This window comes from Columba livia, chromosome 6 (genome assembly GCF_036013475.1).
Source record: "Columba livia isolate bColLiv1 breed racing homer chromosome 6, bColLiv1.pat.W.v2, whole genome shotgun sequence".
NCBI lineage: Eukaryota > Metazoa > Chordata > Aves > Columbiformes > Columbidae > Columba > Columba livia.
This window is the reverse complement of record NC_088607.1, coordinates 15,188,883-15,213,722: the sequence shown is the minus strand read 5'-3', so window position 1 is coordinate 15,213,722 and position 24,840 is coordinate 15,188,883. Positions and strand designations below refer to the sequence as shown.

General features: G+C 58.5%; 1 protein-coding gene across 3 annotated transcripts; it reads right to left on the bottom strand.

Moving 5' to 3' along the window:
* Positions 1 to 8,100: 8,100 nt before the first annotated feature.
* Positions 8,101 to 22,218, bottom strand: PPRC1 (PPARG related coactivator 1). Of its 3 annotated transcripts, none has more exons than XM_065068206.1 (14): positions 21,748 to 22,218; positions 17,511 to 17,654; positions 17,214 to 17,381; positions 16,669 to 16,782; positions 13,592 to 16,295; positions 13,122 to 13,175; positions 12,665 to 12,725; positions 12,236 to 12,303; positions 11,291 to 12,074; positions 9,623 to 9,796; positions 9,398 to 9,461; positions 9,047 to 9,168; positions 8,749 to 8,900; positions 8,101 to 8,440 (listed from the first exon to the last, which is right to left on the bottom strand). In XM_065068206.1, the coding sequence occupies exons 2-14, from the start codon at positions 17,619 to 17,621 to the stop codon at positions 8,337 to 8,339; spliced, it is 4,680 nt and encodes a 1,559-aa protein (XP_064924278.1). In that variant the 5' UTR covers positions 17,622 to 17,654; positions 21,748 to 22,218; the 3' UTR covers positions 8,101 to 8,336. The 3 variants fall into 3 exon arrangements, with proteins under 3 accessions (XP_064924278.1, XP_064924277.1, XP_064924276.1); XM_065068205.1 differs by lacking the exon at positions 21,748 to 22,218 and adding an exon at positions 21,478 to 21,652; XM_065068204.1 differs by lacking the exon at positions 21,748 to 22,218 and adding an exon at positions 21,478 to 21,650 and having other exon boundaries at positions 17,226 to 17,381.
* Between the last annotated feature and the right edge of the window lie 2,622 nt (positions 22,219 to 24,840).

Sequence of the window (24,840 nt, the reverse complement as noted above, 5' to 3'; positions counted from 1 at the left end):
TGACATATGTATAATGGTGAGCATATACTGTCGACCACCTGATTAGAACAACGGAATGAAAAACAGCTGGAGGACTTTAAGGGGATGTCAGCAGAGAAAAAACAATGATAATGGGAGATATTAATTACTCCCATATAGACTGGGTAGATATAATGTAAAAAAATGATGCAAAGACTGTATTTTTAGCCTGGATAAATGAGCAGTTCTTAGAATGACCACTCAGAGAAGCCAAGTGGAGGATGGACTTTTGATTTAGTCATGAGTAGTACATAGGGGGGAGTTTGAAATGTAATAGGGAGCAGTCAATTTGTCATCGTAAACACAATGTGCTCAGATTCAATACTACTGCAGGAGAGGAAAACGCAACAAAGAAGTACACTGCAGTGTGCTGTAACTTAAAAAGGAAATGAGTATCTTCTCCTTCAAAAGGAAATAAGTATAGAAGTCAGGAGAATAATTAAGAAGAATTTTAAAGGAGCTGATTAAGGGACAAAATGCTTGCAATGACATTGAGACCCTGTATTTGAAGCTTTAAATACACCATCACTCAAAATATGCTAACAAAACAAAAATCTCCAAGTCTGGCACAGTTAACAGCCGAGCAAAGAAGACACTTAGAAGTAAAAAGACATCCTTGAAAAAGTATAAGTTATGGCCAAAGAAGAAATATAGAAAATCCCAAATTCTACCAAGTTAAACAAACAAAACCAAACCCAACACACTTAGACCAGCTAAAATAGTTTTGAACAACAGCTTGCTAAAATCATGAAGCTTACTAATAAAAATGTGTTTTACACAGTAGGAGGAAGCCTACAGGGAATGAGGGGCCCAGCAGCGAGCTTTAAGGGAAGAGCAGCAAAGTCTAGAGGCTCCTGTCACCAAACACAGTTGTGTACATCCAAATGTTTGTTGCTACTTATTGAGTACCCTGCACTGCCTCCCAGGCAGCTGTGGTTTAACAGGAATGTGTATATGCATAATTTTGACTGAGGCTTGGGTCCAGCCTTATGATTGCCTCATTCTATTTTGTGTTTTCCAGCAGGCTGAAGAACATACTGCTGGAATTATGTGGTGGTGACTGATGGTTTCAGACTGGATTTCAGTCCCTGTTAACTTACAGACGCTTGGTTAATAGATGAGTCTGAAGTGAACAGTCAAATGGGAAGCACCAAGGTCTGAGGAATTAGCCACTAGTCAAAGCACCGTGAGAGAGAGGCAACAAAGACAAAACTGAGTCCAGCTTGTTGTTTTGGGAGGGCTTACTGCTTCACCGACCTTGCTCTCACATGGAGATGTTTAGAGATGTTGACAGAGATGGGGATTAGGAGAACAGCTGTCCATAGCAGTAAGCGGTGTTGGCTGCTGTCACCTCTTCCCCTGGTTGCTACTGGCACTCCAGAGCTCCTGTCCTGTTCTGACCTAGTCCTTTTATCCAGGCCATTAATAGCATTGCCTTCGCTGCAGCCCGCCTCCACCAGCATCCGGAGGACTCTGACTTATTCATTTGCCTCCAGAGGCAGCTACAATTCACAACCAGATGCGTCCTGCTGTTTCTTCACTCACACAAGATTGTAGGTAGCACTCACAGTCTTGTCCACTGCAGAAAAAGGACTGAACTGAGATTTAATGGTCCAGTAGCCAGGCTTCAAAGCCTATAAATGCCCAAGCATAGTCTGGACTAGCTCCTCATGCATCATACCATGTGTTTCCCCAGATCTTCTGTTGTACAACTGATGTGCATTTTGTAAACCAGTTAAGTACTTTGCATACATGCTAAGTGCAATCCCAGGTCCTGTGCATGCTTCACGAGACCTCTGACAGACCTCAGACAGCCTTGTCAGGCTGCCAAGCGTGCCCGCTCTGGGGCTGCAGGGCTAGAGCTGTTAAACTTCCATTTTCTAAGCCTGTGCAGCACTGCTCTAGCAAACAAGCGGCATTTGGGAATCCCTTTGCCTCCAGGTACTTGAAGGAGAGCTTCTTTATTTAGGGACAAGTTCCAACTGTCTCTAGGTAACAGACAAAGTGTATTTTCTGCTGCTTCTCTACATGCTTCCTGCCTCTAAAAATAAGCTATTTAAAGATGCCATTTCCAATACGCACCAGTTCACCTGGGAACAGAGCTGGTATGCAATATTGATATCGTACATGATTTCACAACCTTGTAGCTTACCCATTGACTAAGCCTTCTAGCCACACTCCCTTTACCTTGTTTAGCATTTTCACAGGGACTTGTGGGTCTCCCTTGAATTAAGCCAGAAGGTGTTAAATCCATTTGTCTTAGCAGTGTTATCTCCCAAGACTCAGTTATCACCTAACCAGAATCTCAAGGCTGCACTAGAAGGTTACACTAGAAACACCAAGTCCTTTATCTCCCTCATCCACTCCACGTACAGGTTCTTCTCCTTCTAAGATTTTGTGACAGCCTGTGGCCACTGATTTTGTAGGCATCTCCCCACGTTGCACTGTTTGCTGTGGTCACATCAGGCATGGAGTGAAGCCGCAGAGATAAGCAGGTGTGGAAGCTGACTGGGTGAACACTGTCAGCAGAAAGAGAGCAGCAAGTTGTGAAGTGCTGCTAGTAAAACAGGTCATTGTAAGGACATGAAAAAGGGGATAACATGGATAAGACATGTCCTAGGGAGGTGTGAGAAAGGGTAGTCTTCCACAGGTATTCTCAGAGGTTGGCTACAGATGTACCGGATGCAGCCTTGAGTATAAACTGTGCTGTCTCTAAGGCTATAAGAAGAATAGCGAGTAGAAATTGTGCAATTACAGGAGCTTTTAATTTCCCAGTGAATGCTAGGCAATAAACAGCACCAGAACAGCAGGGCTCAGGTATCCTCTGACAAGACAGAAAACAAATTTCCTTATCAATTCAAGGTAATATAAAACACAACGTTATTCAAGACATGGTTTTAGTGAATGGTGAGATTCCTCAGTCAGTCAGGGAACAGAGCTGCGGGCAGGAGCAGGTGCCCGGCGTGGGCAGAACCTGCAAGAAGTGTGGGGGAAGAGGAGAAATGAGCTGGCTGCAGCCAAAACCCAGAAGTGGGGTTTACTCTGTTTCAGTAAAGGTGATTAGGGGAACACAGGGAGCAATGAGATACTTACAGGGAGTGATGAGATACTCAATGAAACAGCAAGAGTGCAATAGAAATTATACTTAGAGAAGGCTGCCAGTTTCTTAGATTAGGGCACTTGATTCAGAGTTAAAGATGGTGCTCTATGAACCAGGAGAAACTGCTGCTGAAGGCGAGTCCCAAGGTTGGTAAGGAGATACAGGAGAGACTAGGTCAACGATCGGCCTCCATGATCTTAAAGGTCTTTTCCAACCAAAATGATTCTATGAGAAACAAGCATGAGCGGGCTGCAAGAAGGATGTTAGCTATGCATCTTGAGACTAAATTCAGGTTAGTAAATCCATTGGTAATTTCAGAAGAGTCATGTATGAGCTCCCAAAATGCAGAGGCAGCACAGGCTGAGAGAAGTAGCTCCTCAGAGAGGAAGAAGAAGGGGACCTTGACCTTGTCAAGGGATAGAGGAAGCAGGATGAAATTGTAACAGCAGAAAGGGCAAACTCAAACACTTGAGGATCAGCAGTAAGGACATTCACTATAAACCAATGAAATGGAAGCACTGAAGGAATAAAAAGACCTCGTTGCATTGAAGGATGAATGTGAAGGAGCAGCGTGATGCTTCTGTGAAAAAGGAATGGCATGATGCTAGCGTGCATCAGATGAGTTATTTTTAGCAGAGACAGAAACATTGTCATTGGACAAGGCATTATGAGACTTCTTTCAGAATATCCTTGTTGCTCTGCATCCAGGAAGAGAGAGAAAAAACTATTTGGATACTGAGATAAACAAGTACCAGCTGACGAAGATCTACTAGAAGAGCCTGGTTCATTTGTCCTGGCCAGACAGAGCCTGAGAGGGGACAAACGTATTTCTCAAGAACCACTGAAAGAAAACGTTAAATAAGAAAATATTAAGAAAATATTGTAAGACATACAATAATGACACAAAATAACGAATAAGCTTAGATTGTGAATTGGAAAGTTTCTAGCTCTGCTGGGAGTGAAGTTCTGGACCAGCCTTCCAAGAAGGGTAGTGGGGCAGAAAAACCCATGGCAATTTAACTTACGGTTTTATTAAACTCCCTCCATAAACTTCTAAATGGAATAGCCCTGAAGATGGGCAGTTTAGCCTGGAACACAGCTCCTGGCTGGCCAACAATTCAGAAAAGCTGGAGTCATTTGTAGGAGGTGTTACTTCAACCCTAGGCATCTAGGTTTCTGCTGGTCCCTGTTGAACATGAAGAATAAAAAATTTCCCCCTTAATTAGCTTCTAAGGGTACTGGGGTTTTCCTTCCTCCAGAGCACCAGACATGCTCTGGGCCTCATGCATTGGTACCCCTGGCATGACAGTCCCAGAGGTCTGCTCACACATTAGGCTTAAGGCTATTGCCAGATTAGGGTCAGGAGGGAATTTTCCTGGATTGATAAAAAACATGTGGTTGCATTTTTTGTGTGGTTTTGTTTTTTCTTTTTGTTTTGCTTTGGTTACTTTTCTTTTTCCCTTCTCCAAATTCGCATCCGTTTTCTAGATCATACATATTTTTTTTTTCATAAATTCTCTGCCATCACCAGGCTGCAGAGCCGCTGGTCTCTTAATCTCCCCGCTTGCTTCCTGTGTCCTGTTACAGCTACAGCTTTTTTGCTACGAGGAGTCAGGAAGCATTTGCAGTAGCTGGTTTGTGGGATGAGTGGAGCAGGTGTCCGGTTCGGAGGCACTGGCAGAACATTCATTGCACCTTTACTCACAACTGCAGGACACTTGACTATGAGATGACCCCGGAGGACTGCCCCAATGTGAACACAAGTACACGTGGTAACTGCAAAAGCAGCTGTAAGAGGGAACATCAGAATTAACCCAGGCTCTCAGCTGTACGAGCACAGATTTAAAGCACACACAAGCACTGGCTGGCCTCCAGGGCTCACTTGCAGGCAGGCGGGGATTTGGGATGAGAGATGTGTAAGAGACCAGAGAAGGTGCAAGAATGAGGGAGCCCAAAACCTGCAGGCTCTGCCTGCCATTGGGGGATGGGCATCTCTCACAGCTCTCAGGGGCTTCTCTGAGCCCACGTTTCCAGTGATCCCAGCGCCAGGCTCCCATTGCCCCTTTTCTGCGGGTACCCTGAAGCAAGCTCCACATACAAACTCCCAAACTGGGCTGTCTGCAGAGCAGCAGGGTGGCCAGGCTGGCACAGGAGAGGCACACGCAGCTGCTTGCTGTTGAGCCAGGAGACATCCACGCACTGAACAATTCCTCCAAGAGCCAAAGGCAGGCATGTCCCAGCTGTGTTAGAGCTCAGGGGATGAAGCTGTGCTGCCCACAACAGCTACGCTCACCTCTGCGGTTGCAGCCATGCCGGCTGGCTGCAGGGCTGAGTGAGGGACGTGCTCCAAGCGCTGCTCCTCACTGCTGTCCCCCGATCTTCTCCAGACAGCACACACTCTTCCAGAGAGCTGGCTATGCACCGCTCCCTGCTCTCCTGCCTCCTCTTTGCAACGGCACCTTTGCTGCCATCTGGGCAGCAGGAAAACCCCTTTCTGCAACTCTCACACCCTCCACAACAGACCTTAAATCAATAACCTGAGAACACAGGGCCAGTTATTGCTAACGGAAACCATTAAACTGTAACACGGGGGGATAAAGCCAGCTTCCAACACTTGAAAGATTTATAGGGCACAACAGCAGGGTGTTAATGCTTTTGGCAACACAAACGCTTTCACATCCTCTGCCTTTCCTCACCCACAGGAGCAAGAAGAGGGGACCATGTGCAGCCCAGCCCCAGGAACACAGCTGTGCTGGTGCTGTGGCCAGCAGCATGCACATCTGGGGTGACGTTGCAGTCTCATGGCTGCCTGAATGCACACAGCTCAGGTCAGTGGGGTAGCACGTCCCCAAGGGCTGGTTCTGTCAGAGGACGTGCCCAGAGAAAGGACGTACCAGTCCATGCCCAGCTCTGGCTTTCCCATGACATTCCCAGCTCCCATCTGCCTCCACAGATGCAGCACAGGTTCGAGGAAAGGCTGTGGAGAAACTTTTGAGGTCCGCTAAAGCTGTTGGAGAAGACAACCGAGCTTCTGGGCTCACGAGACTTTCTTCAGATCTGAATTAGCCTACAGCTTGCAGCTGTTTTTGCAGCTGGTTGAACACAGACTGTCCCTGCAACACCCTTGCTTGGATCCACATGTCCCCAGTGCTGCTGTGGCAGCTCACAGACCATGGAGCTGCTTGTCAGCTCTGTGATCAGCCCAGCTGCCCTGAGCATGAGAGTGGCTGCATATCTACTGCAGCAAAAGGGGTTTGCATAGAGTCCCAGAAAGACCCACTCGCACCCTCCCGCTGAGTCCCTGCCAGGCACTGGCTTTCACCCCCTCCTGCCAAGCCAACATCCCTGGGAAGAGCTGCCTTACTGATTAACAGCCCCTGCCTGCCTCCCCCTCATCCCAATCACACCTTCTCCTGTAGCCACATCCTTGGACCCTCCCATGTGCAAAGTCCAGGGCCAGACAGGAGACGACAGGGTGGGAGCTCACCCCACCCCACATACCTGGGGTACTGTGAAGGTCTCCCTGGGCCAAGCTATGGAGCAGCTTGAGTCATCCAGAGTGCAGTCAGGAGTGGGACCAGGGGCATCCATCCCTCTCCATCCAGGGGAGCAGAGGGGGCACAAGCAGGCTCCAGTCATTGTGCTAATACCTGCCCCCTAACATTGCTGCACACACCAAGCGCACCCCTAAAGGGCCTCAGATGCCCAAGCACGATCCAGGTGGGAGCACCAGCATCAGCTTGGCTGAACCCCTCAACCTGTGTCACACCCTGCACCCACTGGACACCCCACCCTAGGTTTATTGCTGCTATTCCCCTCCTTGCTGTCCTACTAGAGGAGTGGGTGCTGCCTCCATCAGGTAAGGGGTCTGGGGGGACTCTGACCAGCCACTGTGAGGAGCTCTGGGGTTCCATCCCCTGCCCATCCCTTCCCTCCATGCTCTCTCATCTCTGCAGCAGCTGCAGGCTCCCTCACCCCAGGGGAGCAGACAGGGGACCTAGCTGGACACTACTGCACCCTTCCCAAACCTGTCCCAGTCCCAAAGCTGGGCTATGTGATGCTGTCTAAGGATTACCAACTAACGCTGCCAGGTCAGCCCAACTCCATTGCTGGGGATTCCCAAGCTTGTCCCAGCCCAGGAGCAGCTCACAGCAGGGCTTTTCTCCAGCTGCCAGTATGAGAGCTGGGTGCAGGACACTGAGAGGTGCAGAGCAGGTGTTTAGGAGCTCCCCTGGGGGCTGCCTGGAATCACCCTTCTCCTCCATGAGCCACAGTGCATGGGGGGCCTGGACAGGCATCCTGTGTCCCCTTCCTGTCACTGTCCATCCATCCTCTGCCAAGCACCATCCTGCTGTGCTCTGCTCATCCCGTTGTGCTCTGCCCACTGCAGATGCCTGTAAACTCCCTGCAGTCACACCAACACCTCAGGGAACACCCAGAGAGATGTCAGACATTCCTCCCCTGGCAAGCTGGAGAAAAAACAGTGAACGGGCTCAAAGGGGACAGGCAAACATTGTAGTTGCACACAATGCCCTCAGAGCAGGTAGATTCCTGCTCCTGCCAAGGGCTTGAGCTCCTCATACCCCAGCCTGCAGCTGGGAGAGGTGGTGGAGGAGGATCTTGCATTGCCCCTCCGTGGCCACCACGGGAAGTGCAGGTGGCCCCAAAACCCAGCCGGGTGCTGCAGGGTCAGTGCCCAAGCCTTGCTCCCGCAGGGCCCAAGAGATGGTCAGAGGGGTCTGTGCCTCCTCGAAGAGTCATTCACACCGTGCCAGGACATTTGAGGGCTCCCACAGACCCCTCAGAGTGGCTCGGTGACCCCAGTCCTGCCCCACATTCCCCAGACACTCCCGCACCCTGTTGCTGGCCTGTGCTGCCCTCTCATGGGGTCAGACTCTCCCACAGAGCCCCCAGGGTCCTGAGGGGGCACAGCCCAAACCCATGCCTGGGAACAGCCCAGGTGAAGGACGACGAGGCACTGCTGCTGTTTGGGCATCCACATTTATTACATGGCTGGGCAGGCCCGGGGCTGCCGCTCGCCTGGACCCCTCTGGTCAAAGGCAAATGACCCGTCCTCCTTAAATATTGGCTAGAAAACAAATTTCTTTTTTTTCCTTTTCCTTTTTCTTAAAAACCCCACCTCTCTCTCTCTCCGCACTTTTTTTGTCTTTTGTATTTGAATATAAAAGTGGGGGCGGGCTCTCCGCCTCACCTGCCGCTACCTCCGCAGGCTACGCTGTGCCTGCCGCAGCAGTGTGTCGAAGTCCAGGGAGTCGAACTTGCTCTTGACGGGGGCTGGGTCGAAATCCTCTCGGTTTGAGTCTGAAAGACAGTGGTAGAGGCTGCCTCAAGCCGTGGGGACGCTGGCACAGTCCCAGCCATCTCCACAGCAACTCTTTCCCATCTTGTTTCACGTGCCAACCTCTGAGATGAGAGAAGACCAGACTTGGCCTTCATCACAGCACTGGAGACACAGGGAGTCCCAGTCCAACCTCCCCTTGTGCAGGACTGTCCCTGGACACAGCCTTGCCCAGCTAAGCCTGACTGACCCCAAGGATGGGGACTCCTACACCTCTGGGAATGAGAAGAACCAGGGTGCCACCCTGCAATTTAGGGGCTGCGTGACTCACCCAAGTCAGCATAGTTCCTCCTGCAGAACTGCCGGCGGCCGCCGAAGCACAGGTCGAAGGGCTGCTCGTCCGGGCGCCGCAGCTTGTGCCCACTCTCAATGGCGGCAAAGGCTTCCTCGGCATAGCGGTAGGTGACAAAACCATAGTTGTCCCTGGAGCCGGAGAAGAAGGAGAAAGATCAGCAGCAATGCAGTATGTTTGTCTCCCCTTGGTCTGCACCGTCACCTCGAGGAATGGGGAAAGGGCCAAGAGGAGCCATCTCCAGGAAGGGGCTGCCCCATGTCCCCGCAGCTCTTACCCCTCGGAGCGGAAGTGCAGGGTGCACTCCTCAATGTCCCCGAACACAGAGAAGCGGTGCCGCAACTCCGACCGCGTCATCCTGCTGGGAATCTTGCCAATAAACACAACTCGACGCTCCTCCTGTGGGCAGGGACGCACCGTCCCGTGAGATGGGAATGGGGGGACTCAGTGTCTCCAGGCCCCCGTGGTGAGCAGGACCCAGCCTGCATCCCCATCCATCACACCCTGCCCTGGCCAGAGCCTCCCAGCAATGCTGCCTGCAAGGCTGCAACCCCATGGCTTTCTGAAGTGATGGAGCGGCTGGGGACTCCCAAATCTCCAACTCGTTTCCCATCCACAAAGTACTCACTATTGCACGTTCCTTCTGGAGGATCCTCTGCCTTTGGTAGTGGTCCTGTGCATCGTAACTGTATCTGGCAGGGCAGAAACCAGACACGTGAGCTACAGGGTCACAGGGGTGCCAGAAGAGAGTGGTCCCGGACACAAGGGAGATACTGGGAGATACTGACCAGGACACAGGAGGCTAGGAGATGGGTTGGGGGGAGCTCACACCCTGCAGGGTGGCCACGCTCACCTTCTGCGCCTGTTACTCCTCCTGTGGGGTGAGGGGGAGCGGGACTGGCTGCGGGATGTGGACCTGGACGAGTAGGAGGATGTTGATGATGAGGATGAGGACCTGTCCCGAGACCTGCCACACGACCCACAGCTGGAGTGGGAGGAGGAGCTGTGGGAACATCTGGAGCGGTACCTGGGGAAGGAGAGCCATAGCTCAGTGACAAGCCTTCCCCGTCTCCGGCACCACAGGGCTCCAGAGAGGAAAAAGACCTCCATCTTTCCCAAGGTACTGCCAGGGCAGTAACGACACTACAGAGATGCTGCTCTACTTGGCTCCAAACACCACAGTGAAATGGGAGCAGGTTTGCACCACGCACAGCCTCTGAAGAGCAATAAACAGTCATAGGGGAACATCACAGCACATGGCCGCAGCCAGTCAAGGGCACAGGAGAGGCTGAGGCTGCTGTGCTGAGCCCACACAGCGCACAGGATGACACTGGAACCACCACACCTGCATTGCACTCAACAACCAGGAAAATGGAGACTGTACATACCTGCAGCTGCACTGAGAGCTGCGGCATGCACTGGTCTGGGTCTGGACTTCTGTGCTTGCAGCCCCCTGCCTGCAAGAGCTTCTCTGGCAGAGCCGGGCAAAGCTCAAGGGCAAGAGGACGGAAACCCCTCTGGTACCAAGCTGTGCTGCCCCCAGCCAGCAGCCGGTTCCCTCTCTAAACACGCTTCCCATGGCTGGTACCTACCATAGGCAAACCCAGGCCCTGAGCAGGGTGTGCTGCCTTGTACTGCCACATGTTCTCCTGAAGGACAGCAGGTCAGGATGGCACGGCCCACGGGGACATTGCCCAGCACAGACAGCTGCATTTGCGGGAAAGCCAAGCCAGACAGGGCAAGTCCCTGAGCTGCAAATCCCTGGGATGTAGCACTATATACGTGCCCTTTCCAGGTCCAACCTCCACAACCATTGGCCACCAATGGAAGGACCTTAGTTGGACAAGCCCTTCATGCCCTGTAACCTGGGATGTCTCCAGAACTGGCTGAAACCCCAGGGAATGGTAGATGAGGGATCCCTCCCCAGCTCCAGTGCCTCCCACCCCAGCTGGGACAGGTCATGCATCACTCAGATGCACAAGGACTCTAAAATAAATGTGTCCGACAGAGACCAAGCCATCCCACTTTCCTGTGTGGCCGCCTCCATAAGGAATGTGGGGAGCCCCTGAGGCAGCCAAGCCAGACATGTTTTTCTCTGCTTGCCTCCAGCAGCTGCCTGGAGCTCCATTGTGGCTCCTCTCATTTCTACACTTAGGGCTGCATGAGCACCACAGCAGAAACACCAGTAACTACAATAATTCCCCAGAAAAAGCATTCAAAAGCCAAGATACAGCCAAAGACTCGTACCAGGATGTTCCAGTATTAAGGAAGTCTGGCTCAGTGATGGCTTTGCAGGCACATCTGCCTAGACATTGGGTTCAGCCACTGGACACCCACTGACCAGGGTGTTGCAGCACCTCCCCCAGTCTCCGCGAGCCAGGCACCCCTTCAGAAGGACCACAAGCACAAAAAGATCAAATACAGCCATCGAGTAGGTCCATAAAGAGGTGTCTGGGCACCCTTGCAAAAGACCAGCCACCAGACAATTTTCCAAAGAGCAGACAGATGTTCCACCACTTACCTTCGCCACCGCTTGGGCGGTGGGGAGAATGACCGTGAGCGGGATCGGGAGGATGAGGATGAAGATGACTCGCTGGCTCCATCTGAACTGGAGCTGAAAGAGCGGCTGGCACGGCTCCGCCCAGCCCTCCAGCTGCTGGCAGAGGGGCTGGGCGAGTCCTGGGGTCTCCGGTAGCAGTGCAGGGACCTCTTGGCAGCAGCACGGCTGGGCTGGGCACTGGGAGTCCGCACCTCCTGGTCCCGGCAGGGGGATGCAGCTGGTGACAGGAGCACTGAGGTGGGGGGGCTGCTGCACCCGGCAGTGGCCTTGCTGGGGACACTAGTCCGATAATCCAGAGGGGGTAGGCAGGCCGACCCCGGGGGCTCCTGGCTGGGCTCCATGGTGGTGGTGGGGGCTGGCGGGGTGGGCTTGGACTGGTCCAGCGTCCGTTTGGTTAAGGAGGAGATGGGTTTGATTGTGATGTCCCGGTGGTGCTTGACATTCCAGCGGGAGCCACTCTCAGTGGGGGGCTGCGTGCAGGGGCTGCTGCTGCTCTCCAGCCGCGCCGCACCTGGGATGCAGTAGTCGTGATCTCCCGAGCAGACATGGCTGGGGGCTGAGCTGGCAGGGGCCGGGCTCTTCCCTTGGAGCTTGTTCTGGGGCAGCGGCTTGGTTTTTGTCAGCTTGGTCATCTTCTGTGGCCCTTCCTGGGGCACGGACCCAGGTGACTTGGCCTTGGCCAGCAGTGAGACAGTAGGCAATGGCTTCCAGAGCTGGTGTGGGGGCGTCGCTGGCGGGGTGAGGCCTGCAAGAGCACCACAGGGCTTTCAAAAGCAGCCCCTTGCTGCAACCCACCTGGCTGGGGCCCAGTCCAGCTCCCCTCCAGCCCCAGGGTCTCCCACAGCTCCACAACAGCTGCTGCCTGGACACCACACGTGGGCTTCCCTGCCTTGCCCCAGGCATTACCTGCCACATTGGCCAGCTCAGAGGCCTGCAGGCCATCCAGGGGCTTCCTGTCCTGCTGGGTCTCAGGCCTAAGAAAAGGAATGGAGATTTCTTAAATATAGTGGCTGAACCCCAGCCCCAGTCCCCATGCCTGGGGCACCTGCCCGAGCTCTACCCAGACAGGGGAACAGAGGAGCTGAGAGCTGTAAGGATGGAGCTTGCACCGCCCAGTCATACCCATCACTGCTACCCCCAATTTATCCACCTTGGTGCCAGCTCTGGCCTCCAGCCCAGCAAACTCAGCCCCCACCTGGGCCAGCAGACACAGCCCCCAGCACAGTTCAGACCCTGCTGGGACCAAGAGCTGCCCCACACCCCCAACAAAGACAGGGCTCAGCCCTCTCCCGGGCTCCATGCTGGGGCACCAGCTGCAAAGGTATCGGTACTCACGCAGAGCCCCCTGCCAGCTGCTGGTCCTCAGGGGGCTGTACAGTAGGAGTCTCCTTCTTGGCTGAAAAGAGAGAGGGTGCGTGAGGGTGGCGAGAGGCAGGGGCCAGACCCAGCATATGGAGGGACACACAGAGCATCCTGGGCACAACCCAGGTTTCACAGTGCCACAACCCAGCTCCTTGCAGAGAGATGCTGCAAGTCCCCTTTCCTTTCCAGGCATTTCGCCACCCCCTTGGCCATCCCAGGGATCCCCAGCTGCTTTTCACAGATGTGGAAAGAGATGGGAGCATAGACACCCCCGGGACAAGGCACCCAAGCAGGGCAACAACAGCCCAAAAGCAGCAGATCCTGGCCCCCCCAGCTCCCGCCCCATTGCAGAGAGCATGGGCAGCCTGGGGAGGCCAGCATGGCACAGAGGGAGCCCCACAGGGGAGAGCACAGCATGCTGCATCCGCACCTTCAGACTTCTCAAACTGCTCCAGCAGGCTGGACAGGTCGGTGGCTTCAATCCCTGGAACAGGGAGAGAGCACAGCAAGTCAGATCAGCCAAAACTCTCCTGGCACCACGTGGATGCACCCCAGCCCCATCCTCCCCCTGCATCAGCCTCCCTAGGTGACGGGGTGAGTGCTGAGAAGGACAAGCAGTGGCAAAGCCTGCAACGAGTCCGTGTCTCCCATAGCAAGGACAGGAGCACCCAGCTCTGCAGCCCCAGGAAGGACCAGTTTGGGCACAACCAGCCCAGACCATCCACTGGAGGCAATATTTTGGCACAGTGCTGGATACAGACTGCAAGCCTGCAGGCTCAGCTTTGCCACTCTCACCCCACAAAGTGCCAGGAACCAACCCCACCACCCACGGCTGCTGGCAGCACTGCAGCCTTGCCAGCTGGTGATGCTCAGCCCAGAGCCCTGCACCGTGCCGCTCACCAATCTCGCTGATGAAGGCTTGCACGATGTCCTTGCTGCTGTCACTGGGCTGCACTGCGCTGAGGAGCGGCTGGTGCCTCCACGGCCGCACAGCAGGTGCCTTGGTGGGCAGGCTGTTCTCTCGACCTGCTTTTGGTGGTGGTGGTGCCACGGCCTGGGAGGTGGATTTTTGGCCAGGTGACTCCTGCCCAGCAGCTGCCTTGGGCTCCGGCAGGGCTTTCTCCACTGCCCCCTTGCCCAGCCCTGCAGCCTCCTCTGTGGAGTGGCTGCCAGGGGACTCCCCAACAGTGGCAGCGGCAGGTAACACCTCTGCAGGACAAAGGATGGCAGCTGGGGGGGCCTTTGGGAGCTGGGTGGGGGTTACAGCCTGGGGCTCCTCTGGAGGCTGAGTGGTGGCAGCCTGGGGGGCTGCTGTGTGCTGGGCTGATGCTACAGGAGGGATCCTGCCAGGCTGGACAGAGGCAGCTGCTGGGGGTGCCAGGGTCTGGGCAGGGGCTGGAGTGGCCTTGGGGACTGAGCTGTCCCCTGCCAGGCGTGCCAGCCTCCTGGGGTCTGACACCCTGCTGGTCACTGGCCTGGCTGAGCCACCCGCAGCCCCCACCTTGCTGGCTGGGGCAGCAGGTGGCTGGGCAGGGGGAGGTTTCTCATGCAGAAGGGCCGTGCTGGGGGAACCGCCAGCTGGGAAGGTGGAAGCAGCCTGCAGTGCCACTCCGGGGTCCCCGTACGTCAGGGGAGGCACCAGAGGGGGCATGGGGACTCCTGGCCAGTAGGATGGTGGCGCCCACCCCACCGGGGCATAGGGGCCACCAGGGGCAAAAGGAGGTGGGGGTGGCACAACTGGTGGGGGCCAGGCCATGGCTGGAGGCGGGAGGCCAGGCATCATGTGAAAAGTACTAGGGGAGCCGGTGCTGGGCGGTGGGGGAAAACCATGGCAGCCCACAGGCTGTGGGCCAAAGCAGGGCCAGGAAGGCACTGGTGGGTAAAGGGCATAAGCACCGGTGGAGGCTGGTGGTATCCCAGGGGGGGCTACCCCAGCAGCTGGGGGCACATTTGGCGTGACAAAAGGCATTGGTGTTGATGGGGATGGTGCAGCCGTGGTGGGTACCAGAGCCATGGCAGGTGCAGGAGCTGAGGTCGGAGCAGCAGGAGCTTTGCCAGCAGGACAAGGTACAGCAGCAGGGCTGGTGGGTTTCTCCAGGCTCTTCTGAGCGTTGGCTGCCTCAGTGGTGGGCTGCACAGGTGACACCAGGCAGGGGATCTCTGCCAGCTCAGTAGGAGGCTCAGGGACACTGGGCCACTTGCTGGCTGCTTGCTTCTCTCCGTCCTTCCTGTCACCCGGGCTGGGCTGGCGGTGCAGCATGCGGATGCGGTATTCCCGCAGGCTCAGCGCCTTGGGCTTGGCTTCCTTGGGCAGGACCTCGCTTAGCTCTGCTGCTGGCACATTCGGGGGGGGCTCTGGCGCTGGAGAAGCAGCCTCCGAGAGCCTGCCGCCCTGTCCAGCAGCTGGCTGTGCATCCCTGTCACCATGGTCTTCTGGGCTGGGACACACAGCTGCTGGCCGCTCCTCCACGCTCAGTGCGGTCTTGTCCGGAGGCACCACGATCTCAGACTTCTCCAGGGCTACAGTCACCACTTCTGGCACCGTCTCCTTCTGCACTTTCTCAGGCGGGGAGGCCCCTGCCGTGCTCAGGGGCCTGCCCCGGGGCCGTGGTGCTGGTTCAGCTCGCAGCTCCATCTGGCCCTCCTTGCGGGCTCGCTCCAGCTGCTGTGCCAGGAAGTCCGACACCTGGACAGAGGGACGCGCCGCCCGACGCCGGCTGGTGGGCGGCTGGCCCGGGGGCTGCCCGGAGCCAGCTGAGTGGAGGTGGGAGGCCACGCATTCTCGGCCTGGCCTGGCCTGCTCACTTTGGTCCTCTGCTTTCTTTTTCCGACTCTTCCTTGCTCTCTCACGGCCGCGTCCCTTCTCGGAGCCCTTGCATTTGGTGCCCGACGGTGCCTCTGTGCTGTGCCGGGAGTTGCTGTCAGGGCTCCTGGTGCTGGGCGCTGCTGTCTCCGGTGGGGATGAGCTCTCTGGGGCAGTGCAGGAGGACTCCTTCTCAGGTGGTTTCTCCTTCTTCTCCTCCTCCATCCTGTTTTCCTGGGCTGGAGTTCCTGGAAACTCCTCTGGATGCTCTGGGATTGACTCCCTGGGAGCCTCCTCTGCTCCCGCAAGCTGGGGCTTCAGGTTGGGGAAGCTGGGGGCCAGCGGCTGCAGGACCACAGGGATTTCCACGCTCTCCCCCTCGCCAGGCACAATTTCCAGCAAGACAGGACCACTTAGGAGCTCCTTGGCCACAGGCTCAGTCTCTGGGTCCAGGCACACAGTGAAGGTGGGCAGGCAGTAGGGGTGCATGGACTTCACCAGCTCACTCAGGGACACGTCACCTGTGTTGATGATGCAGGGGTCTTCACAGTCCTCCAGCTCTGCCCTGGCTCCATTCCCACAAAACTCCCTGGCCTCTATGCTGCTGTCTAGCGCTGGGCTCAAGGCAGCCTCCACCTCCTCCTCCTCTTCCTCCCCGTCACTGCGCTGTGGCAGGGGCTGTTCTCGGGCCCGGTTCCGGCCCAGCTTCCTCTCCATCCTTGGGGTGCAAATTTGCTTCTTTGGCAGCGCTGGGTCCTCGAGGTCATGAGCAGCATGGTCCCAAGCCAGGTCTGTGTCAGTCTGCGAAAGGGAACCAGAGCGACCATCACCTCCTGGGCTTTCACTGGAGCCCCACCAGGCACAGCCAACTGTGGGTCTGCTGCAACTCTGCAGCAAAGCCCCTGGGCAGCCAAAAAACTGGAACACATTTGACCCTCCCAGTAAGACACAACAGAGCTGGAAACCTGTCGTCTCTACAGGGACAACTGCAGCATCCCAGTCCCAGAGTGCGCACCAGTTGGGGCAGCCTCTGCTCCCACTGCCGTAAGTGCCCTGCAAAAGCATCGCTTCTGGGAGAGGACGCCTCTGCGAGGCGGGCAGGCAGAGAGGCAGCAGCAGGAACACAGTTGCCCCAGCACCATCCTGACGCTGCTTCTCCTGCTTATCTGCTCACCTTCCCAACCACAGCGATGCTGCTACTGCTCAGAGGCCTGAGAGCCTTGGGCTGCTCCAGGGCAGCACTCTCATACTCCAGCGACGGCCGGGACAAGCTGAGAAACTTCTGAAACTGCAGAGGAGATTGACAGAGCATGAGCAGGTTTCTGCTGCTGGAGAGAACAGGCCATCCCCCAGCCCTGCAGCAGCCACATGTCACCACGAGGAGCCTGGGAGCAGCTCAGCCCTGTTTCACCCACAGCGTATGCAGCCCCAGCTGGCCACGCAGAGGGAGACACGCTGCTCCCCAGAGCCTTCAGCACATCTCTGGCTCTACACCCACAGCAATGGCACGGCCCTCTGACCCCACACCAGAGCCCTGGGGCTGTCCAGGGCTGCCTCAGCCCTTCTCTCATGTCACTGGCCAGAGGGATCATCCCAAGGTGCCGGGGACCAGGGTCTCACCACCACGAGACACCACCATGCCAGGAGCTGGCAGAAAGGTGCTTGGCACAGCCCTACCTGAGCATCTTCCCACCCATTTTTGGATCAGGCCGGCTCTACCTCACAGCTCACCGAAGGATTCTCCCGCTCCCGAGGCGAGCTCAGCAACTCCGCATCCATGATGGTGTCAAAAGGAGACAGGGTCTCATCATCTGTGCTGTCCAGGATCTCGGTGATGGCAGTCAGCAGGGACAACTCATTCTGTGCATCCAGGCAGGCCTTGCTCTGCTGCAAGGGCAGAAGTGGTCTCAGGGGATGGTGGGGCATGGCCATGGGGGATGCTGTCACCATGCCCACCCATGCCACCACCAGAGGCGGCCCAGTCGCCCCCTCCTGCACCCACACGTGGGCTCCCACCTCACTCAGAGACAGGTCCTCGATTATGGAGATCACAGAGGAGTCCAGATAGTTCTGCATCGTCCCCAGGATCTCCTCAGCCTCCAAGATGGTTTCTGCATCCAGTGACATTAAGTTCAGGTCATTTTCCTCGAGGGAAAAGCACTGTTGAGGAGCACAGGGAGCCAAGTGAACACTTTGCAGAGCACACTACCAGTGCTGATCCCCTCTGCAGCACACATGGGCTCCCCACAGCCTGCGCTGCAAACAGCAGGTGAGCCCCATCACACCCCCAAATCCACAGGGCAGGCGGGACACGGCTGCGTGCAGGTCAGACGATGGCACAGGGGACCTTTCCCCCTTGATTTTCAGGAGAGGTTCGTGCCAGTCCACCCCACTGCACAAAGCCCCATCCCGCTTTCAGCCCGTGACCCTCCCGATTACCAGGGATGCCTCCACACTGAAAGCTCCTGCCTGATTCTCTCTGGAGCTGCAGGATGGGGAAAGATGAATTGGTAAAACCCAGCAGTTCTCAGGCTCTGCCCAACACCACGTACTGCTCGTGCTGGATGGGGAGGGGAGTGAAAAGCTCCCCTCACCCCACAGGCTGTCATGCGCTCCTCTGACTCTGGCTGTTGGCACTTCAGATAAGCCCCAAAACATTCCAAAATTCATAACAAAAGTGCAGGAGTCAGCAACAGGGATGCAGCCGGCGGTCACTGCCGCAGCCCTACCCTGGCACCTCTGCTGCAAGCTACAGGAGGACACAGACGGTGCTCACGATCTAGGACCAAACCGGCTTTGTTGCGTTTCTTCCTTCAAATTCCCAGCCCCACGTCCTTTCCAGAACCCCAGCCAGCTCTGGGGATGTTCGGGTACTACCCAATAACTTTGGAGAGGTCTTGGCACCACACCCCGTGGTGCCACACGTGCCAGTGCTATAGGGTGGCCAGGAAAAGCGAGATGCCGGGCAAGGGCAGGGGCTGCAGCCCCAGGCTGAACTGAGCCACCAGACACGCAGCCTCTGCCAGGAGCAGAGTAGCCGTGCAGGAGTGTCTGCACGAGACAGGATGTGAATTCCTGTTTGCAGATGGGTTTAGGCAGAGATAACAAAGGCAGCGAAGACAGGGAAGATAAGGGCACCAAGGACGGAGCCCTGGGAGAGCACACCTCCCTCCCAAAGCTGGCAGGGAGCAGGCGGCGAGCCGACCTTCCCCTGCAGCAGCATGGAGAGAATCTGGCCGAAACCTGGAGGATGCGCATCTGACGCGGCTCACCTGTGTTTCACATAATACCACAGCTTACACAAGCCCGAGCTCACGCAGGACAAAATGACCCCCGTTCCTGAACAACACCTGCCTGAACTTTGAAATCCTCTTCTGGCAAGAGGGCAGCTGCACCAGTAGAGCAAGGTGTTTCACTAAATAGGTGTTTCCTGAAATACAGTAGCACCAAAGCCATGTGCCCAAATCCCCAGTCCCTGGGGCTCTTCAGAAACCTGGCCCATGAGACAGAGGAGGCAACTCTTGCTGCTGCGCAGCCAGGAGCCCCGTACAACCCCGGAGCACAGGCATCTCAGGACCAGGCTGGGAATCAAAGCCAGGACTCTCACAGCATCCACCTGCCCCAAACCCCCCTGGCCTGCCACTGCCTGCCAACATTACAGCCCCAAAAAGCAGAAGCCTGCAGGGGTTTGGGGCTCAGTTGGCAGCCAGGGCACCCTTTCCCAGGGTTCTCTCTGTCTGGAAGCGGAGTCCACAGGTGACACCGGGGCACTGCTCGCTCCACGCTGCCATGCAGATCAGCCTACTGAGCAGTTTTACTACTCAGCATCTCCCTCCCTCGGCTGGCATTGGCTGCCAGTCAGAGCGCGGCGCAAAGCCCCGCAGACAGCCGTCTGCAGCACAGCCCGGCCAGTCCGCCCAGAGATACCGGCAGGAGTAGGGAAACACATCTAGGCTCACGCACCCGGCATCGCCAAAGCCAGTGTGCAGCCCTGAGTCAGCAGTGACCACCGGAGGAGACAGCAGGAGGGACCTCACAGAGCATGAGCAGCCAAGGGACGCAGAGGCTGGCTCAACCATACCCACCGCAGGCATGGGGGTCAGGGGATGCCTCGGGGGCGACACAGCCCTGCCCATCCTGCCACAGGCCTGGCTCCCCCTAAAGGGAGCATCTAATAAGAGGTTTCCAGCCGTGATCCACGCTGGACATTTGGAGAGAGGGAAGGAAAATCCTCCCACTCAAATGGCCACTTCCCGCTGCTCCTGCCTGCAGCCCAGGAGGGAGGGCGGGCAGGCGATCTCCCAAGCCCTCTTGACTCCTTTGACTCAGCGCCTTGCAAGGAGTCCCACAGCCATGAGTCACCAGAGAAGGAGGCTGTGTTCCCCCAGGACTCCCTTTGATCCACCTGGGGCCGGGCACCTCCTTCAGCCCTCGCCGCTTGTGCGTCAGGGCGGGGGTACAAACCAGCCCAGCCTGTTCCCACATCCCTACTTGGTCCCCTCCCTGCCAGAGACCCCTGTACCCCCCTAGCTCAGGAGGACACCCTCTGTGCTCTCCCAGCTCCCCGGGTTTGCTTTGCGCCCAGCAGGTAGGAGGTCACATGCCGCAGGTCACAGGCACATTCAAGGATGGGCTTGGGCTTGGTCCATGCCCTACCCGAGCAGCCAGCACTGACAGGGAGAAAAGGGGGTGACCACTGCCCCAGAGCAGCTTCAGGCATACAGGGAGCTGGGATTTGAGCCCACAGTTTAAGATGGTGATGGCCTGAGCATGGCCACCAGCTCCTGCAGCACCCAGCCAGTGCAGGGGATGCTGCACTTGCTGCTGTGGTACCCAGGAGGCACAGCCGAGGCCTCCATGGGCAGCTGCCCATCTGAGCCACGCTGGTGACGTTCAGCACGTGCACCCAGCATGCTGTGGTAGGGCTACACCCCAAGCAGAGAGCGGCCACCCTCCCCGCAGCACTCTGGCTGGGCAGGCTGCCAGCAAGGGCTCCGGTGAGCCTGGGAAGTTGGGGGGCTCCACCCAGCCGGCCCTGCACCAGCAGAGGATGCTCCATGGACTCCTCAGCTGCTTTGGGGAAGCGTCAGGTGGGAACACACCTCTCTTCCCAAAATGCAGACCCCTCCTTCCCCATCAGGGAGAGTCAATGGTGTACCCCTGCCTGGGCTCGGGCGTCTCCCTCAGTATCACCCTCGGCCAGGCTGGAGCACCCTGGAATGGACAGAAGCATGAAGTTCCCCAAAATCCTGACTGATGCACAGGGCAGGTGCCCCAAGATCCTGTCCAGGGGTGCTGCATCCCTGCGCTCCCTGTCCAGACAGCAGCGCACCCGCACCCAGCACCTCAGCCCAGCGCCGGCCAGGTCCCACCGGGGCCGGGGACAGGGACGCCGGGCACGGGCCGCAGCACCGCGCCTCACACCTGCCCGGAGCGGGAGACGCTTCTCCCGGGGTAATCCCTCGCTTTCCCCAGGATAAGATCCCAGTGCAGCTCAGAAGAGCTCCCTCGTCCCGGAGCGGGCTGGAGCACCCGCGTTACCCGCCGGGAGCTCCTGCCACCGAAACCGGCGGCTGCCGGTGCCCCACACCGCCCCCCCCGCCGCGGGTGCAGGTGGCGGCGCCGGGACGGAGACACCGCGGAGGGGAACCCGGCCAGCGCCCCCCCGACCCCCGCAGCCCACAGACTGAGTGTCACGTCCCGCGGGAGGCACCAAGACCACCGCCCCGGCGTGTACCGGCGCCGTGCTGCGGCCCCCCGCCCCGGGGGCTCCCCGCGCCGGTGCCGCCACCACCCCACCCCAGCGGCAGAGCACCGGGCACCCCGCTCCACCCGCGGGACGGCCGCCCCCGGCCCGCGCAGGGCCACCCGCCCGCCGCCGGGGCGGCAGGCCCGCTCCCGGCACACGTGGTGCCGCCGCCGCGGGAGCCGCCCCAGCCTCCACGTGTCACGGCGCGGCCCGCCGCGCTCCACCGGCGCCTACCTGCAGGGGGCTGCCGGCGCGGACAGACAGCTCCCGGGAGGCTCCGCCGCCCGCCAGCCCTCGCTGAGCTGCCCCGGCCGCGGCGCCGCCACCCCCGGCCCCGAGCGCGGCGGACACCGCTCTGCCCCGCAGCGCCGCCATCTTGGCGCCTCTGCTTCCAGCGCGGCCACTGCCGGCGCGGCACGTGACCGCCTCCCGCTCCGCACTACAGCTCCCAGCAGCCACCGCGCGGCCCCGCCCCTCCCCGCGCGGGGCACGCCGGGAGCTCACCCCTTCGCTGCCGGCAGCGCGCCCAGCGGCAGCCGCCGGCCGGCGGGGGCGCCTGGTCGGGGCCGGCGGGCGGCCATCTTGGGAGCGGGCAGGTCTTCCAGCTTCACCACCATCTTTGCGGCGGGCGAGGGCGAAGGGGGTCGGCACCACCCTGTGGCGCGCGGCGGGCGGGGCGGCGGGAGCGTCACTGGCGGGAAGCGCCCAACTGGGGCGGGGCGATGGCGCGTTTTCCCGCGGCGCCGGCAGTGCCCGCCCCGCTGCCGGCTCTGCCGCACACGTGGGCGCGGCGGCCTCCGGCGTCCCGGGACGCGGGGACCGAGCTGCTGCAGGAGCAGCGCCCGGCCGGGGCTCGCTGTCCGCGCTGAGAGCCGGCCCTGCGCCGGCGGAGGCCTTTGCGGCAGTGCGAATGGTGGTCTGTGGAGCACCTTGGCGGGCAAGGGGCAGTGAAAAAAAACTGTTGGGGGTTAAAGGCAGGATGGCAGCTCATGCTGCCCGGCAGCTCCTTGGCATGGCTGCAGGGCAGGACTGGGTACCGAGTAACAGCCTTGTGCAGCTCTCCGGAGCTGGCACACAGAAAATCCCCTGGAAGATGCAAGGGATGGGAGGAAACCAAACTTGGCTCATTTGACACAGCTGCGGTCCAGTGTTGCTCCCCGAGGAGGGGCAGGCGATGTTGGTGTGCACAGCTCTTGGCCTGGCTCCATTCTGATAGCCCCTGTTCAGCAAGCCCAGAGTTCCTTTGGGTGCTGTCACCTCCTGTGGCTCTTCCTCCACCACTCTGATAGAAGGGTTGTCTTGTGGAGCACAGGGATGTGCTCACAGCAGCACAAGAGCAGCGTGGACATGCTGGTAGGAGCTTTGCTGTGCAGGATTCACCCAGGTAGTTGTCCTGGCCTCTCCGTCGGCCCCTGGGGGCGCAGACCTGCCCAGGCCAGATTCCCTTGGGGATCCACAGGATAGAGCTGCTTTATTCAGCCTGTGTGCCTTGTCCCTGAGCCACGGCACGTCTGACATGTGGAGCCTCATCCTGTTGCTCTCCTTTCTTCCATGCCTCCCACAAGGGATTTCCACCTGCAATCGCTTGTTCCACATCACCTCCTGCCTCAGAGGGGCTGCTCCTCCTTAGCAACAAACAGGATTTTCTCTCAGGGAGCTGCTCCCCTCCTCCTCCTCCAAGCAGCCTGTAGCACCTTCCAAGCCTCTTGCTGACACCCTTGTCTGGCTTCCCTGTCTGAAAGACACTTTGATTGTCCTGAGCTCAACGTGTCTAAATCAAGGAACAAGTCACTTTGGTAAAGCCCATGTCTCCCCACTGGCCCAAGGAGAGGTCCGTCACGATCAGGCACCCATGGACCTGCCCACAGGGATGTGGAACGATGTTGCCCTTGAACCCTTGCAGCTTTCCTCCTGCTCTGAATTGTCCTTTCCCTGGGGTGCATCTAGGCATGCGGTGACCTGCCTAATCACTCCGTTACTGCGTGTGGCAGGACCCTGTAGCATTGCAAAACTAATCCACCACAAAGCAAGCCAAGCCTGATGTGAATCCCATATGTGGGACCATATCCCCTGCACATGGGGTCCCTGGGGTGCGACCAGAGGGAAGCCTATGTGCAGGTACCTCCGGCCCCCAGCATGACCCATGGTTGGGGCGGTCTTCCAGCACAGAGGCAGTGCCAGGCACTCCTGCTGGTTTACAAGTAAACCAAACAGGTAGAAAGGAAAATGCACCTAGTGCATCCCGGATCCGTAGCTGCCCTCCCACCACGTGCAGTGATAGTGTTCTGGGCCAGGCACAGCCTGGGAATTGAAATCCCACCTGGGCAGGAGCAGATGGGCTGGTGTCTGCCCTTCAGCAGGGAGAGGGGGCCAGGACTCCCCATGAGCAGTTTGCTCTGGCCAGGCTGCTGCTCCTTCCCTCCCAGACAGAGCTGCTGGGCCACACTGGGCTCTGCCCTCGCAGCAGGTGTGCAGGGTCCTGCAGAGCTGCGTGCGGCTGCAGGATGATCCCTTGTGGGGCTCCTGTTTGGGGGTGTGATGCTCATGGGGAAGAAGCCCCCAGGGAGACCCTGTCTGGATGGTGCTCTGCTCCTTCTGCCAAGTCTCTCTGGCCCCAGTCCTGTGAGGGCGGGTGGATGCAGTCATATCCCTGCACGGCACAGATCCAAGCAGCTCCCCTGCCTGGCAGCCCCTGCACAAGGTGCAGCAGACACCAGCCACGATCTCCCCAGCCGTGCAACACACCACTACAAACCCCTTTCCTTCCTGCCCGCCCCCAGTTCTGCAGCTGCCTGGCCCTTTCCCTCCCACTCACCCTTCTCCAGCCTCCCCCCGGGGCTGGCAGCCCTCACGGTGCCCCAACCTGGGGGACTGCCAAGGTCCCAAATAGCACCAGTGTTGTGCAGTGCAGCACTGAGCGGCCACGGCGCCCCTGCTGCTCCCCGGGGTGGGAACCGCCACCAGCTGCCTTGGGATGCGGCTCTCGGCTGCGGGCCCTCGGGCTCGGGCGGGTGGGCTCACCCGCTCCCCTGGGCGGGGGTGCTCGCACACTCGTCTCTCCACCGTGGCCCTGGTTCCTCTCTCCACCCGGGGGAAGGGCAGCCGGGGCCCGGAACTGCCGGCCGCCTGCCGGGAGCTACAGCCTGGGGCCTTTGCATGGCCCTGGGGAGCAGCGCTGAGCTCCCGGGGCCGGAGGAAGCGTGGGGAGAGGCTCAGCCCCGCGCCACCTCCCCGGGGAGGACAGGCCCCCAGGGGCTGCACAGCCCGTGGGCCGTAGAGCCCGCACCCAACGGGGCTTTGGGGGCAGCACTGCCCCCCTCCGAGGGATGCTGACGCCGGGAGGAAGCTCCAAGGCCCGGGCGCCTCCTCGGGACCCTTGCTCCCCCTCCTCTCACAGTCCAGCCCGACCCAGGGTCCGACGGGGGCGGGAGAACGAAGGCCCCGGGCCGGGGGCGGGCGACGGCTCCTGACATGGCGGGGCCGACCCGTCCTCGGGTGACGCGCGGAATCGGAGGGGGGGCGCGTGCGCGGCGCCGGGCGAGGGGGCGCGCACGCACGCACGCAGCACGCACGCGCCCGCGGGGAGGCGGTAGGGGG

Bases quoted from the DNA above. Each gene is read 5' to 3' on its own strand.
- PPRC1 (XM_065068205.1), bottom strand. From the start codon at position 21,618: ATGGCGGCGCTGCGGGGCAGAGCGGTGTCCGCCGCGCTCGGGGCCGGG. The intron at 17,382-17,510 runs GTGGGAGCCCAC...CTGCCCTTGCAG, and splicing joins AGGACCTGTCTCTGAGTGAG to CAGAGCAAGGCCTGCCTGGA. The intron at 16,783-17,213 runs GTAGAGCCGGCC...TCTCCTCTGCAG, and splicing joins ATCCTTCGGTGAGCTGTGAG to TTTCAGAAGTTTCTCAGCTT.